The 18,191-nt window shown below is 37.9% G+C and overlaps 1 protein-coding gene across 4 annotated transcripts in view; it reads right to left on the bottom strand.

The window, feature by feature from the left end:
• AKAP7 (A-kinase anchoring protein 7) overlaps positions 1-17,391 on the bottom strand; it is a 139,275-nt gene extending 121,884 nt beyond the window's left edge. For all 4 annotated transcript variants that reach the window (XM_060167871.1, XM_060167872.1, XM_060167873.1 and 1 more), the window contains exons 1-3: positions 17,136-17,391; positions 10,295-10,426; positions 1,932-2,071 (exon numbers count right to left, since the gene is read on the bottom strand). In XM_060167871.1, the coding sequence (XP_060023854.1) occupies positions 1,932-2,071; positions 10,295-10,426; positions 17,136-17,391 (528 nt within the window). The remainder of the gene's footprint in view (positions 1-1,931; positions 2,072-10,294; positions 10,427-17,135) is intronic.
• Positions 17,392-18,191: the final 800 nt, after the last annotated feature.

Genomic DNA, 18,191 nt, shown 5'->3' on the forward strand with positions numbered 1-18,191 from the left:
GAAGTTGAGAAGCAGAAACAAAGGTTACAGGGTGAAACAAAGCAGCTTGCGGGGTGAGAACTAAGGGTTGCAAACAGTTCTCTCATCCCCTCCTCTCATCTTTGCAGCCTGAATCCTGAAATAAGTAGCAGAAGAAAAGAATCTCTCCACCCTCTTTCCCCTTGGTCCCCTTCCCTGCCAGCCCTATCCCAGCACATCACCCCACCAGTCTTCAATGGAGGAGGCGGGAAGCCGGCACAGGGCTGGAAGCGGCTGGGGCAGGCTCAGAGGAGTTGCAGAGTTGCTGCTCTGACCAGCAGGGCCAAGAACAGAGGCAGGCAGGGAGCAAGAGGAAAGGAAGGACCTCAGCAAAGCAACTTAGAGAAGGGCTCACCCAACTTCTACACTCACAGACGCTGGAGTGAAACAATCTCTAAGCAAGAAATCAAAAGAAGGAACCTGGCGTCTCTTCCAATCAGAAATCATGTGCCCTTGGGGACATCACATGGCCTGTTTCACAGGCAGTTTCCTCAGGACCTGGCCTCCGTCTGACTGCTTGCTTAAATAGCACCACCTGTGGCTTCCTGCTCTCTTCTCATTCCCATAGGTACACGTGATCCTAAATCTCAGAGAAAACCTGTCCAAATAACTCACAAGTATTTTAATACATAATTTCTGATTGCATTAAACTTTGCATCAGCTAAACACTTTTAAGGGCTATTTTACTGTTAACCCGCCACTACGTACCAGTAAAACCAAAGTCTGATTCTTTACTGTATCAAATTCTAAAATCCTGTATTGCTAGGTAATACCATTTCTCTTTTTATGTGTTTCTCTCCCCAACTAAACTGTATCTCACAGACTAGATACTTCCTAGAGTGTCCTAAAAGAATTTATTTTTTTCTTTGATATTTATTTCTTTGATTTCAATTTCATTTGCTTTGATCTTTAAAAATTCACTAGCATTGTGTAGAAACATTTTAGTTAAATAAAGGGAAAAGCAACCTGAAAACATGCCCAGTTAAGAGATCAGAGCCCACAATCAAACAGAAATTCAGATCTAGCTCTTAAGATATATGAAATTGGGCCAAGATATAAAAACAGTCAGTCATCCGAATAAGGTGTTCTTTCCTAAGGCATTTTTAATTCCTAACTCACTGCTCTAGAGGTCTTAGATACTGCAGTTTTCTCTCTCAGTCACATATAAGGGTTTCTTAGTGTGGGCCAGTTGGCTGGTCCCATTTCCTATTACCGATGCCACATTAATTTTTCAGACTTTTAATAGATTTCTACCGAGTTTGTCATGCACTATTAAGTTGGTACAACAATGAGTAATTTTTAAAGAAACTACGTTGCAATAATCATTACCATGAACTGGACTAAGCAGCAGGAAATCCCAGTTTACTTTTCCCACAGAGATTTCAGAATCTTTTTTTACCAGCTCTCTGCTTCTGAAAGATTCCTCCACTATGATGAACAAACACTTAGAAAGGAGCTTGACATGCTACCTGGCAACACTTTTTCAAGTGGCTTTTGCAAAATTATTGTTTAAATATGATTGTTTAAATAGTATTTGTTTGTTTTTGTTTGCGGTACGCGGGCCTCTCACTGTTGTGGCCTCTCCCATTGCGGAGCACAGGCTCCGGACGCGCAGGCTCAGCGGCCATGGCTCACGGGCCCAGCTGCTCCGTGGCATCTTCCCGGACCGGGGCACGAACCCGTGTCCCCTGCATCGGCAGGTGGACTCTCAACCACTGCGCCTCCAGGGAAGCCCTAAATAGTGTTTTTTAAAATTACTGTTTATACATATTCTATATTCCCTGTGTGGCCCAGCTAAAAATGCCACCAAAGACTCTTAAAAGCTGAGAGCAAATGGGCTTATGAGCATTTAGTGTACCTTAAATATAATTTAGAATAAACTTAGTAAAAATAATTTTTAAAAAAAATAGCACCTCTTTGTTGGTGATCGGAATGGATAGGAAATAGTTGGGTTGACCATCTTTTTGCTTTTTTTTCCTCTTCTTTATTTTATCTTTATTGTTCCATTCCTTTTCTTTACTTCTCTCCAAATTTATCTGAGGTACATCAGTGACTAGAGAAAAAAAGTCAAACAACATGTCTAATGCATTTAAACAAAGATAATATAATCAGAAAAAAAACAAGCACTATACAAGTAGCAATCATTCTTAACTGTCATTTTCAAATCTAAAATAGGAATTGGCAAACTCTTCTGCCAAAGACCTCATAATAAATATTTTAGGCTTTGCAGATCGTACGGTCTTAGTCAAAACTACCCAAGTCTGCTATAGACAAAACACAGATGAATGGGTACAACTGTTTTCTAATAAAAATTTATTTACAAAGCAGATAGATGTGGCCCATGGGCCATGGGTTCACTAACCTCTGATCTAAAGCATAACTAACCACCATTCTCTTCCCCTTGCCACAATTTTCATGATGCTAGGAAAAATCACTTTTTCATCCATCCTGTATATGTATATTTGTAACTTTTACAACAAAAGCACTTGCAGCAGTGCCATTCAAAGTTTGGTTCATGGCCAGTGTCACACTACAAACCATTTGTTCCAGAAACTGAGAGAATGCTTTATAAACTTTCAGAGCAATTAGGCAAAGTAATTTTGTCTGTCAAAGTTTGGCTTCTATTTTATAGATCTTTTTCTTTAACACCTTTTTGCTAATAATTCATGTTTTATTATATTTTACAAAAGTATCAGTCAGCAACAAGTAAGAAATTAAAGAAAAAAAAATGGTCCTTGACCATAGATAACTTGAGAAACACTTAGCATGCTTTTTAAGGTCATCTTCAAAAGACATTTCCAACACCCAACAACTCTTATTATGAAGCTATACCCCCAGAAGTAATTTCCAAATCAGCGTGAAATGCCATTGTCTCTTTTACAAATTCTATGAGGGGCTTCCCTACTTGTGCAAAACTACCATTAATTTATTTTTCAGGTGTGCCTTCTTGAACAGTAGCTTACTGTTCAAAATACAGTACATCAGAGAGACTTTGAAAAATTCAAATATAATTGTATATTCTGAGGTATGATTTTGCAAAGAGGGAGATGAGGGAGGAAGCACCTTGCCTTACATTCAGTCCTATGAAGTTGGTTTCATCTTTGGGATCAACTCTAACAGACCATAGTGACCAAGAGCACAAGGCCCATGTGCATCTAACTAAACTCCTTATTTTACATACGATGAAAGAGAAGAGAAGAGAAGAAAACCTTTTTAAAGCAGCTCAATGTCACAGAGTCAAGCCTGGTGTCTAGATCTTTTAAAGGTCTCCTTCTAGTGTACTTTCTACTGGAGCAAACTGCTTCCCTCTCGCAGTTCTAGATGAGTAGTTACTACTGCACACAAAACCAAAGAGCGGAAGGAAATGTCCTTATTCTGTTGTTCTTTGAAATATTAATAGTAAACAATTTTTAAATGAATGCTGCAAATAATACTTTAATGCTAACTTCTAAGAAAAATAGTAGAAAACGTTTAAAATTTAAAAATTAAGAGTCTGTGGGAATAGACATGCTTTCTTTCTAGGATTAACATATCTGTGAGCCCTAGAAAAAGACTTAAGACAGGGGTAAATTGAGAGCAAGGTGATCTGGGTAATAAGTCTGACTGTATCATAATGAGTTAAGGCAAAATTACCCAGTCTGTTTGTGCAACCATTTCTCTACTACATTTCTCAACAATATGCATAATGATTAACATGGTTAAAATGATATATCTTCACAGAGAACACATATTTGAAATATAAATTATTAGCTTCTTTTGTACCTGTGAGCTTGTCAGAACTTTTAAAAAGTTCGTAGCATTCTCTGTATTACGAGCATTATCTGAATTGCTTCATAAGATGCCACTGGGCTTTATTTCCCATGCAGCTTTTTTCATATGGAAAATCAAATCAATACACTGAGCTGCTTGTAATTTCAGATATATAAGAAATAGTCCTACCATTGATTGCAGTAACATGAATTAAATGTACTAATTTTAAACAAAAGCCACAAAACATGCTAATGAAGGACCACATATTTTAAATCCACTTCTAAAATACATTCCTAGCCCACCTCCGTCTGCTGTTAGTAAACTGGCACTCTGGAAAAGGAAACCATTTTTAACATAATCTGGGCTGGAATCCTGGCTCCACACACTAGCTGTGTGACCTTAGATAAGTCACATAAGTTCTCCTGACCTAAGTTTCCTCCTCTCTAACGTGAGGATAATAATAATAGCTACCTCATAGGAACATTTAAACATTGACTTAGGGACTTTCCCTGGTGGTCCAGTGGTTAAGACTCTGTGCTTCTACTGCAGGGGTATCTGACAGTTATCAGCCTATGCCTTTGCATAAAAGTAATCTACAAAAGGAAAAGGGGGAGTGGAAATGGCTGCTGGGAAGACAACCAGCAATGCAGCAGAGGCAGCACTAGATAGTGAAAGGGCACTGACCCAAAGACTAGTCTTCCAACAAGCATCTTTCCATCAATTTACTTCATTTCTTTATCTGAGAACTTAAAAATCTGGCCAATCCATGGAGAAATAGCTAATTCTAGGTTTAGGGGATAAAATGTACAAGAGAAGGCTAGAAATTCAAAGACTCCTGGGATCATGTCAGAAGGTCTCCAGAGCCAGTTTGAAAGTTCCCCCACAGGCCAAAGATGGGACAATTTGAACATCAAATGACCATAACAGTAAACTTCTACACAACTTGATTTCTTCAATGATAAACGTGCAAGCGTGCATGCACACACACACACACACACACAAATGAAAACAAAAGGAGGAGGCGATCTAGAGATCTCCTAGAAAAGAGACTGAAGAGATGTATCAAATATAATGCATAGGCTTTGGTTCCTAAATCAAACCAACTTTTTAAAAATTACAATACAGGGACTTCCCTGGTGGTGCAGTGGTTAAGAATCCACCTGCCAATGCAGGGGACATGGGTTCAAGCCCTGGTCTGGGAAGATCCCACATGCCGTGGAGCAACTATGCCTGTGCGCCACAACTACTAAGCCTGCATGCCACAACTACTGAGCCTGCACACCTAGAGCCTGTGCTCCGCAACGAGAGAAGCCACCGCAGTGAGGAGCCCGAACACCAAAACGAAGAGTAGCCCCCACTCGCTGCAACTAGACCGCGCGCAGCAAGGAAGACCCAACGCAGCCAAAGATAAATAAATAAATAATTACAATACAATCAGAGAAATGTGAATATGACAGGGTATTTGATGACATTAGGAATTACCATTATTTTTCTCATGTAGTAAGGATATTTCAAGTACGCTTACTATTATATGCTTAATAAGATTCCTCATCTTTTAAGGATATGCATTATTTACAGAAGAAATGAGCTCTCTGCGATTTACCTCAAAATAATCCAGTGAAGAAGAGGTAATGAATACATGAGGCTCATTTATACTATTCTACTTTTGAATATGCTTAAAAGTTTCTATAATCAAATTTTTAAAAAAAAAAAACCCAGGGGCATGGGAGGAACAAAAGCTGCATAATCTAGTAACTAGGGGTCTCTTCTGGTTCTAGTTTTCTGTGATTTGGAATAAAGGTACCAACTGTTACTACCTGTACTAATTAGGACATTTTATGTGAAATTAAACAAAGAATGGTGTCCAAACTAATAATCCAGCTGATTTTATAACCTTTAGTTTACCTCAAAATTAACATAGTAGAAATAGAATCCTAAGCCTATAGTCTATTTTTTCTTTTTTCAAACTGCAAGTATCAATCCACTAGTGGGTTATGAAATCACCTTAGAAAACAAAAAAAAAAAAGCTCTTTTTAATAACTAGAATGGAATGGATTGGAATGAAAGAAAAGGAAAACAAAGCAAAAGGACAGAATGGTAAACAGTACACTGCTTACGATACATGTATTACTTAATGAAATTTCAGTTTTTTACATATATATGTATATTGGGTGGCAATGTAAAATCTATTTCTTATTCTGAACATAAGACACACTTTTGCTGTATTTTACTCAATATAACAGTACTAAGAAGAGGAATAGACTTAATAAAACAGTATTTAAAAGACCACTGGAGTGTTCAGTATTTTGTTTTACACATTACCTGTTTAAAACTAAAGTGTCCTCCTGTCTGTAGCTACTCATTTTTGCCATTTCAAATGTTTCATAAGTCCATTTTGCAGATATCCAGAGAAGGAAAATTATAATCTCTGAAGGTAATAGTTATAATGTGAAATAGGTCTAATAATTCTGGTATCGTGAGAATGACACAGAGTAAAGCCCCCAATTCAGAATGCAACCTCTTGGTAAAAATAAAGAAGTACAGGGTTTTTCTAAATTCCCTTAGCTTTCTCTTATCAATAACTATTAAACTTCCCTCTGAACTGGATTATCTACATTTTTCTTTTGTTAGGCATCACAGACAGGGTAAAGTTTAAAATTATCTGATGTGAGCTGGGCAAAAAAGGGGGAAAGAATTCTGTGAGTATTTACTGTTATAGTGCAGTTTAATATACCATTATAAGTAGTTTGTCTTTCTATTTCTGTGAGTCCTGATGATTTATGGTCAACTTGCTAGACACTTGTTTGCATATCTTCTTTGCCTTTCATTTGCAGGTTTATTTGTTTGGTTTATTTGCAGGTTTATTTGTATGGCCAGAGTATAAAATCCCTCTTTTCCTTACTGAACTTCATTTTATTTCTAGCTTTTAAATCATAATCTAAGTTCTAAAATACAATTTACTGTTATACTTTTTATTTAGCGCATATGAAAATACAATGAGCAAAGTATTCAAGTAATATCAAGTTTACAATAAAAACATTAAAGATCAATGACCATAGAAGCAAAATGTAGAAAGCTTTTGGCAATATGCCCTGGATCTTTCACTGGATTATTGAGTAACTTTATTGTTTAGCAAAAAAAAAAAAAAAAAAAAAAGTATCAGTTGTAGTAGAGCCTGTAAACGCATCCCATAAATTTATTACATTTGTTAATTTTCATAATGATTTCAGTAGCCATTTTAATGTGCTCTAATGAATCTGGTCTTGTTGACAAAGGCTGTAACTCTCTCATCCATGAGTTGGCTTTTTTTACCTAAAGCACCACATATGTCATTTTATGTAAATTAACTAATTTTCCTAAAGTTTGTTTAATTCCCTCGAAAAACTACAAGGGAACGAATTATGGGAGAAATTAATGTAATGAGGTAGTCCATCTGTTATTGTTGGTTGATTGTTTTCATACTTGCTGTTAGCCAAAAGGCTGAGAATGAATTCGATTTTGCTTTTATATTCTTTTCCTTTTTTCTTGTTACTTAAGCAGTCAAAATCTCTGAAGTAACCATTCTTAAAACTTAAGTATACAGCTTAGAATATTACCTTCTATATTTCATAGAATTACTCTGAATAATCTTTGGCAAATTACTAAAACTTTCTAAAAAAATAATTTACCCCTCTCATTCATTGTGAGGATTAAGAAATAATAAAGCATTTACTGATGTGCTAGAAGCACTCGATATTATTATAAAATACTGCTCTCAAAGGGCAAGTATTTTAATACTTAATTCAACAAATATATTTGGGCAAAAAATTTTGGTAAGATTAAATTAATAAAAATTTACGGAGGCAAGTTTGTGCCACACACTGCTGTAAGGACAGCATTAACAAATTGAATCTTCCCAACAACCCTACCATTATTAAACCAATTTTAGAGATAATGAAAGTAAGCCCAGACACTTGTTCAAAGTACACAATAGGAAAGTGTAGAAGCAAATTTTGTCCCTTGACAGTCTGACTCCACAGCCCTAACTTTTAACCACCTAACTTTAACACTATTAGTGATATCTTAGTGGATAGTATCAAAAAAAAAAACCAAGTTTCTCTAGTTCTCTGTTTACTGAATTGATGAAGCTTACACCTTTAAAAGCAAGTTTCTAACCACAACTAAAAACTTTAATCATATTTTTTCATGAAAAGTATCAAGAGCATTCAGGGACTTCCCTGGTGACACAGTGGTTAAGAACTGCCTGCCAATGCAGGGGACACGGGTTCGAGCCCTGGTCCGGGAAGATCTCACATGCTGCAGAGCAACTAAGCCTGTGTGCCACAACTACTGAGCCTGCGCTCTAGAGCCCGCGCGCCACAACTACTGAGCCCAAGTGCCACAACTACTGAAGCCCGTGCGCCTAGAGCCTGTGCTCCACAACAAGAGAAGCCACCACAATGAGAAGCCCGTGCACCACAACCACGAGTAGCCCCCGTTTGCCACAACTAGAGAAAGCCTGCGTGCAACAACGAAGACCCAATGCAGCCAAAAATGAATAAATAAAAATAAATTTACAAAAAAAAAAAAGCATCAAGAGCACTTATAAAATTTGAAGATTAGAAAAAGGAAAAAAGAAATTGCTCAGAAACCTCCCATCTTAACACAACCACTGTGAATTTTGGTGACAAATCACCTAAAGTATTTACACAATTGTAAACAAACAGCACATATATTTTCCCTCTACTTTTTCACTTTGCATTTTATATAGGAAATGTTCACTATTACATAGTCTTCAGAAATATTTTTATAATATATAATTCCATACTATGTAGTCTAAAGGCACTAGTATAGCTTATTCAACCACACTCTAATGGACATTTGGGTTTTCCCCAATATTTTTACTATTTAAAAACACTGTGACACACATATTTATAAATAAAACTTCTTCCCACAAGACTAGGTCCTTATAGTAGGAATTCCATGAGTGACTCTACCCCATGTATGAACACTGCTCAAGATCCCAACAAACTCCATTCTAAAAGGACTATAACAGTACATTGTCAGAAGCCGTGTAGATATAACATTAAAATCACTGAGTATTATTTTTCAGAGATATTGCCAATCTGATAAGTTACAATTGTATTTTGACGTGCATCCTTTGATACTTATGAAGTTGAATAATTTTCCATACATTTGTTTACTGAGTTTTATCTTTTACACCCTTTGCCAGATACCAATTATTTTTTATTATTTGGGACAAATATTTGCCTTAAGTCCTTTCACAATAAAATCTGAAATATGCATTACAGGCTTCCCCAATAAATTACAGAAAGGTACAGGATATAATTTACCCTTTTTTAAAAATTGACTCAGGACAATCACTTACTATACCAAGTACGGAGATTCAATCTTTATTTGATATACATTTTTCTGTTACAAAATTTTTTTCCAGGTAAAGGGAGATTTCAATTGATACTTTAAAATACTTAAGATTCAAAGTATTTTTTAATATACTACTTAATAGTATTAGCTAATGAATAAGGAATAAAATGATAATTTCCCATATCTCTAAAATCTTCAATAATTATAAGGTTAGACCTAGAATTCTGTGAGCTAAAATAAGGATTACAGTAATTTCAGTGAGGAGAACTGAATGCCACATTTAGGAAAGACATGTGACAAAAAAAAAAAAATCACTGAACTACTCTGTTTTGAACCTTGATTTAAGTGTGGCTTCATAGTTAAGGGCTGTGATTATCTTAAGAGAGTAGAGTCATTTAAACTAAAGCTCTCCACAAATTTTTACACTCTGTGGGAAGCATTCTAAGTTATTCCTATCAGCAGTAGAATGAAAGACTCTCCATTGCACGCTCCCACTCAACCTTCAGAGGCAGGATTCACAGCAACGTCAAACCTCTGGATGGTTTACTGGGTTTCCAACCAATTGACCAACGACCCTTCCGCCTGTAAACAGAACAGACTCATCCAGGTCCAGGTCAGCAACTCACTAATGCTGGATTCTCTCCCAGAAAACATTCAACCTACAGGGCCAAAGGTGTGGTTCAGGTTGTACTGCTTCCTCAACATTTCTGAAAGATTTTCTTTTTACATACATTTGTATATTTTATTTCATATATATATTTATTTATTTTACTTACCTTTACTTATATTTTTATGTATTTATTTATATTCCAATACGTATCATTTTGGCCAGTAAACATCTGTTAGATGAATGGGTACTGCTGAATTAGCAGTAGGTCCAGAATAACTGAGGTGGTTATAAACCATGGAATGTTGTGGCCCATTGTTTTCTGAAGTAGCTTATAAACTCCAGAATGATCTGGCCCCAAATTCTGTGAGAATGCCTTAATATTAGCTGTGATAGTTTTATCAATAGACTACCAACAGACAATTATTAATTAACAACCCAAACTCAAAAACATGACAAGTACTTAAGGTGAAGTAATTATTAAGAAAAAAATATATGTATCACTAAATTTACTATTCATTGCTTCTAAACATATTTATTTAATAAAGTACTTACTTCCACAGTCATCTATAATATCGATAGTAGCAAATGGCAAATCTACCAGAGAATCCACTGTGTTGGCTTCAGATTCTTCTGACATTTCCCTTTTTCTTGACACATTTTCACACTCATTGGAATTTATTCCTCCTTTAACATCACAAAAAGAAAAGTATATTATTTTATTTATTTTAACTCATATCCTAAGCTACAATAACTCAACTAACTGAACTCAATATAAATTAACATCTGTTAAGAAATGCTAAAACTGGTATTCAAATATATTGTACAGCTATTTATATAAATATTTATACCATATTCTCCATTTTTATAAATGCATTTTTATGTTAAACAGCTTTAATAATTTTCTGAAGCACAGTACTCAACTCAGGGTTAAATGAAGTTGAGTTAATCAGCAAGCCTCAAGATCCTTTATAGCTGCATTTTCTTAATTCTAAAACTACAGTTTTTCACATACCTTTTGAAAATAAGCCAACAAGGTTTTGGCAGTCTTTTTCATGTTTATTTTTTAACAATATCACTTACCTGTTCTCATCTGTACAAGCTATGACTTTTACTTTTTTCTTCATAAAGACTTTTAAATGTTTTTGTCTCCATTATTATATTAACATTGGAAATTCAAACGTTAAAAACACATAGCTTTAAATACGCTTTTCTAGAAATTCAATGGTTAAAAAGCAAAAAGATCTTACAGTTTCCCGACAGCTCTCCCATGGATATTAATATTAGAGCCACATTTCACATTTGGTCCTTGTTTTGTTTTGTTTTGTTTTGTTTTTACGGGTGGAACAATCATATTCGTTGGGAGGAGGTTAAGGGAAAGAGGGTGTCTGTTCAAATTGATAGTCAATTGCTAAGTTTATCAGTAGGTGGTCTCCCCAGTACTATTATTCTCCATGCTTTTATTGACAGACACAAATGTTGTTTGAACTAGAACTGAACAAAATCCTGGGATACTTATATAATTTCTACTCTATATATTGAGTAAAGATTAATTTACCACTAACAATATTAAAGTCATTTATTTCATTCTGCTGTAATCCTCTATTTTCATATATCAGGCCTTAAAAAAACACACTCCATTAAGAATATGGCTTCAATACACAAGATAATAAATATCCTGGTAGGTCATAGCTAACATAAACCAAAAAAAACTAAATTTTTATTGCAATTTGGGTAATCTCTAATATTACCTACACACACACACCCCTATTTTCTAGATAAAAGCAAAAAATGACAATAAAACCTTTTTGTTGTTGCTTTTTGTATATCAGCTAATCATGTTCAATACCAAAATCAAAAAAATTAATAGTACATTCTTAATAATGCTATTTATTTATATTACAGTTCAAACCTTATTGAGTATGAGTGCCTGGCACGCAGGTGTTCAACAAATGTTAGTTTACTTTAAATCTAATCAAACTCACAACTATTTGAAACATGTGAGAACAAGTAAATGTTTCCTTTCTATGTTTACACTTGCATTGAAAAATACAAATGCAGCTTATATTTAAACAACAGTTTTAATAGATCAACACATATCTTTATATTTTGGGGCACATGCAGCTATGCAGAAAATATCATCACTGACCATGTTGCTTACACTTAAAAGCTAGCAACAAAGAGTATTTGTGCAGTTACAAGTGCACAAAGCTGAATGAAAATCTGGACAAAATGAAATAAACCCAACTTTCATTTTTCTATTTTACTCTTAATCTAAGAACTTAGTAATAAATTCTAAGGATCTAATGTACAGCATGGTGACTAGAGTTAATAAACACTGTACTGTATACTTGAAATTTGCTGAGAGATCTTAAGCATTTTCACCAAAAAAAAAAAAAGTGAAGTGTGGATGCGTTAATTAACTTGATTGTGGCAATCATCTCACAATGTGTACTTCTATCAAATCATCACGCTGTACACTTTAAATATATACAGTCTTATTTGCCAATTGTACCTCAATAAAGCTGAGGAGGGGAGAAATTAGTGATATTAAATTGGCCCATTTAACAGTGACATCTCAATACTAGCTCCAAAGTGCCACTTGGAAATATACTGGATTCTTGGCAATATGTGGAATGGGGAAGGAAGGCTGAATTCTATGCTCACGTTTTGAAGGCAAGATGAAGAATTAAATAACATGATGAATTAAATTTAGTCATTTTTAAATGAAAAATGTTGTTGAAACAATTAAATGTTTACCTTATCTTAACCAATTAATCAACAACAATTAGAGAACAAGTGCTATGTGGATCACTCTGGCTATACCAAAAGAACAATAGAGCAGTGACAATGGTGATAATAGTGGTGTTTGGGTAACATGCAAGGCAAGCTGGCTACTATAAAAGAAAGGGTTTGGGACTCGAAATCAGGAGACAGGGACTTCCCTGGTGGTCTACTGGTTAAGACTCTGTGCTCCCAATGCAGGGGGCCCAGGTTCAATTCCTGGTCAGGGAGCTAGGTCCCATATGCCACAACTAGATCCCGCATACCTCAACTAAAGATCCCGCACGCGGCAACGAAGATCTCCCGTGCCGCAAGTAAGACCCAGCACAGCCAAATAAATAAGTAAATATTTTTTTAAAAAATCAGGAGACAGATATTCTAGTATTGGACCTGCCACTCACTTGTGATCCTGGGCAAGTCGCGTGAATTCTCTAGGCCCTAGTAGTTATCTCATCTATTAGATGACAAGGTTGTCCTAGTTGAAAAATTCTAAAGCTTGGTTGTACATTAGAATCACCTGAAGAGCTTTTTTAAATGATCAACATCTGGGTCTCACCCCAGGCCACCTAAATCAGAATCTCTGGAAATGAGGCCAGCCTCTTGTACTTTTATAAAGCCTCGCAGGGTGACTCTAACGTGCAATGAAGTTTGAAAACCACTGCTCCCCTTTCACTTATTCCATACCTTGATTCTGTGCCAGACTAAGAAATTATGTTAACAGTTGAGAACAATCAACTTAAAAGTAAAAACTCTGATTAATCGTCTACTGGCAGGGAAATCTTTCCCGATGACCAGCTCAGGGCTGAGTGAGGTAATCCAATCTCCTTCCACATACAATCACAGCATGAATACATCATGTTATAGATGTCCACTTACATGTCTTCTCCATTAGACTCTAAGCTAAAGTGACCAGATAATTTACAGCCCAAACCAGGGCTCCTTTGAAAAGTGAAACGGGGAACTTTTCCAATTACACCCCTATCTGTCTGTATGGTCGCCCTACTCTAAGTTCCTTAAGTGCTACGTCTTATCCTCCTTTGATTCCTCAATGCCTAGCACAGTGTCCAACTCACAGGAGGTGCTCAATACACTTGTACTGAACAACAAAGGTAAGTACCCATTTGGGAGTGGTTAATAAATTACTCAAGCTCCATGGCCACACAGCTATCTCAGTGCTCCTAAAAATAATTCCTGGTGTTTAATGGCATCCTTAGCACATCACAGATTCATTTTCACAGAATAAATGATATTCTATTTGACATAAAAATAAAAATTGAAGTATAACATGACTTGCTCAACAACATTCCCCATCTTGTTAAATAAAGTACATGTAAACTCTTGAAGCTTGGGATTAACATACACAGACTACTATATATAAAATAGATAACCAACAGGGACCTACTGTATAGCACAAGGAACTCTACTCAATATTCTGTAATAACCTGTAAGGGTGAAGAATCTGAAAAAGAATGAAGATATGTATATGTATAACTGAATCATTTTGCTGCACACCTGAAACTAACACAACACTGTAAATCAACTATATGCCAATAAAATCTTTTTTAAAAGATTTTTAATTTTTAAAATAAATAAACTCTTGAGTACAATGGTATGTCAAAATCAACAAGCATCTAGAACTTGAAATACAAATTTTGTTCTATTAAATTACAGAATAGTTGAAAACCTTTTTGTAGATATGAATTATTAACTCAGAAAAAAGAATACCACTTTCAAGTAACTCTTGAAAGAACTGCTGGCCATTCTATAGAACAATGTTTCTCAGCAGGACTCATATCTGGAAGCCTTCCTCCAGTTCTCTAAGCTCTAGTGTTTGGGCAAAGGCTGGCAGACCTGAATTCAACACAGCCATCATAACTACACTTTCTTTTACAGAAGTGCAAATATGTTGCTTTGGGAAAACTGCCTTAAAATAACCAACCTTTAAATAAAGCATTTAAACTATAAATTCACCATTTTAAGTACTTAAAATCTGGTCTAACTATAGTTAAAATAAAATTCTATCTTTTGTACAAATCCAAATAAAAGTAACACTGCTAAGTGCATTAATACTATAAAGACAGGTGAAACTGGTTAACTACTACTAGTAGTAACAACAACAGCTAACATTTGAGCTCGTTCCTATGCCAGGCACAGCTGGAAGCACTTTACAGACAGTAACTCATTTAACCATGCTATCAGGCAGTACTCTTATTATACTCATTTTACACCCTAGCCGATTAAGTAACCTGCCTCAGGTTACAGCTAGTAGGTCTTGGGGCTAGAATTTGAATCCAGTTACTCAATGGCCAAAACCCACCCTTTCCAGCAACATGCCCTGCTGGAAAGTTCACATACGTAGTTTATAGCACTGTAAACTGAGGCAATCCTTTCAGAAAGCAATCAGGAGCCATGAGAATTTTCTTCTTACCCCAACAGATACCAGATAGATATCTGGGAGTCTATCATACTTGTTAAAATAGATTCACCTCAGCTCTGTTTAAACAAAAAAGAAAAAGTTTAACAACTTAAACGCCTAATAATAGGGAAATGGTTAAACAAAGGATACTCACTATAATGACAACTAAGAATAATGGCTAGGAAGACTACAACAGCTGAAAAAAGTTCGTAACAAATACAGGATTCCCTGCTATCTGAAAGCAGAGCCTTCGTACGAAAAATTTGCTAAGCCAAAATGACCTCAAGTGAAGAAGCAATTATCTTTGGTTGAAAAATCCTGTTAGGATTTCTTTTGATTAGTGAAAACAGGTGCTAATGCAGGTCTTTCATAAATGTAAAAGCAAAGTGACATAACGTGAACTTTTGAAAAGCAGGGGATACCTGTACTGACCTTTTGAAAAGCAGATATAAGACTACTTATGCACTTGCGCTATGTTTACAATTATATATGAAAAGGCTGACAGAGCTGCACTCAATATATTTCTGCTATTCAAGTGTTTTAAACAGAATTAATATTACTTTTATAAGGAAACAATGCACACATTTAAAATATATTATAAAACCATACATGAAGTATACACTAATATTCAAATATATGTGCACTTCAGCAAATGCCTTCATCAAAGACCAATAGAAGAGAAAAAGGATAGTCTGCCCTTTGTCACACAAAATGTAGTTTCCTATTTGGATAACCAAGTACAACTTTACTGAGAAAGATTCTCTTTTATTCACTCTACTAGGTATATAGTAGGTATATTCCCCAAGAACTAGTAGAAAGAGTCAATCCCATCATCCATGTCAGTCCTGGCCTGGCTACTAAAAATAGAAACATCTTACAGCTGGAGAAATGTTGAGAGCTGTCAACAAGTCACCTGACCTCCATGCTTTGGTTTCCACATCGTTAAAACAGAAACTAAAGTATAACCCAAATTACTAGAGAGTAATGGATTAAAGTTAATAATATCTGAAAAGGAATGTAAGAAGACAGTAAACTCCACAAACATCTTAAAGTACGCCGTCAGCATCCTCAGCTGCAAGGCCAGACACTAAAGGAGCTGGGGTGTGAATCCTTTCTCTTTGACACTGACAATCCCCTACAGGTCCCCCTTTATAAATGCATCTCAAAAACTCCCGCCCTTGGGGATTCCCCGGTGGCGCAGTGGTTGAGAGTCCCCCTGCCAATGCAGGAGACGCGGGTTCGTGCCCCGGCCCGGGAGGGTCCCGCGTGCCTCGGAGCGGCTGGGCCCGTGAGCCATGCCCGCTGGGCCTGCGCGTCCGCGGCCTGTGCTCCGCAGCTAGAAAGGCTCCAGCGGTGAGAGGCCCACGTACCGCAAAAAAAAAAAAAAAAAAACTCCCGCCCTCAGCATACACCTACAAGGTCTTCATCATTTCATTCCCTCAACAACTGTAAACATATTCACACTAGTTAACGGCTACTGCATAACATTTTAAGATTTTCATGCTTTTCATATCTTTTTATGCGTTTATATTACAAAAATCTCACAGAAGAGCACCTTTTCTCTAATTGGCTTGTTGGTCCCTTTCACTAAAAGTCCAACCCGTAACTCGCTCTACCCACAAAGTTCAGTCCACGGCAAATGCCGACCTGAACTGGAAATCAATTCTGAGCCCTACTTTAGATCTAGCGCCAGTTTAAAGAGGTCATTTCTACACCTAGAATAAAATCCTAGAAGGAAACCCCAAGTGTAGTGGTTCAGGTCTTTGATTGTTTGTGATAAAGTATAAAAACTGAGCTTTTTCTAAGTTTGCCGACCACACAATAACACCGTCGGAGGGTGTGTGAAGGCATGAACTTTCTAAAAGGTCATAAGACCTTCGGGAAAGCAAAGTGAAACTTAGCGTGGGTTCACACCCCCGGCCTCCGGTCGCACCAGCAGTGCGTGCACTAACGAAAACGCTTGCTTACAAGCAGCACTGATCACACCCCGGTTGCACTGGGCTCCCAGCGGCTACAGAGTCCCGCGCTGAGCGGGGAGAGGAGGCCCCGAGCTGGGCAGGCGTGGGGTCGCGCTCCAAGCGCTGGGGGCGCAGGGGGGCGGCGAGGCCGGGCCCTCCCTGAGGCCGAGCGCCGAGCGGGGCCCACGCCCCCGGGCTCCGGTCACCCCACCCGGCCCGCTCGGCTACCCGGGCTCACCGGCTCCGGCGCGCTCCATAGCGCTGGCGTTGGCTGGCGGCAGGTCTCTGCAGGCGGCTGCGGCCTGGCGCTGCAACCTGGGGCCAGCCGGGAGGTGGGTGCGGAGGCGGAAGCCGGGGCGGGGCCGGGGGTCAGCGGGCGAGGCGCGGAGGCGGGGCGGGGAGCGGGGGGCGGTGGGGGCTCGGGCGGCGGCGACCAGGCCTGCGGAGGCGCCGATCCCCCAGAGCCGCAGTCCCCGCAGAAGCTGCATGCCCATGCCGGGAGCCCGGAACGAGCGGAAGGGGCCGACCCGCTGCGGCTGCGGTACCGGATTCCGGCGAGCGACGCGGGCCCGGCGCGGGGAGGGCCGGGGGCTCTTCTCTGCGCTGCGACGCTCCGCCCCCGCTCCCGGCCGGGGCCCCGTGCAGCCTTTGGCGGCGCTCAGCAATCTCCAGTGGCGCGGCCTTTACCATCCAAGTTTGGAGGGGTGAGATTGGGCCTGGGCTGAAAGCGTTCCCCGATCCTGGGTCTCTTGAGGATCCATGTGTTTAGTTTTAAAAAGGGCTTTCAAAACACAGAGTTGTGATTAAAAAATATTTGGGAAGAGCGAGATGTATAGGAACGAGACCTTGTCCATCTGTATAATTAGATAATTTACTTTGCTTTAAAGGAAAAAAAAACCCAAATTGTGGCGATATCTCAAAGTTTTAACAATGGTTTCACGCCTAGAAATTAAATGGAAAGCAGCTACTGGTGTTTGTAGGGTAAAGCACTAATATGAGTAAAAACAATTTAGTTAATTAATAAAATTAATTAATAAAAATAAACTTTTGAGTTTGGGTCAGAATTGTACTGTAGTTTTCTTTTAAGTGCAAAGAAACCATGCAGTAAGAAAATGAGGTACATCGCTCAACAAATCAATGTACCCTATTTTGCAAATGATAACACTTATCTTTTTTTTAATTTATTTTTTTATTTTTGGCTGTGTTGGGTCTTCGTTGCTGCGCGGGCTTTCTCTAGTTGCGGTGAGCGGGGGCTACACTTCATTGCAGTGCGCGGCCTTCTCACTGCGGTGGC

Source organism: Lagenorhynchus albirostris, chromosome 12 (genome assembly GCF_949774975.1).
Source record: "Lagenorhynchus albirostris chromosome 12, mLagAlb1.1, whole genome shotgun sequence".
Taxonomy (NCBI): domain Eukaryota; kingdom Metazoa; phylum Chordata; class Mammalia; order Artiodactyla; family Delphinidae; genus Lagenorhynchus; species Lagenorhynchus albirostris.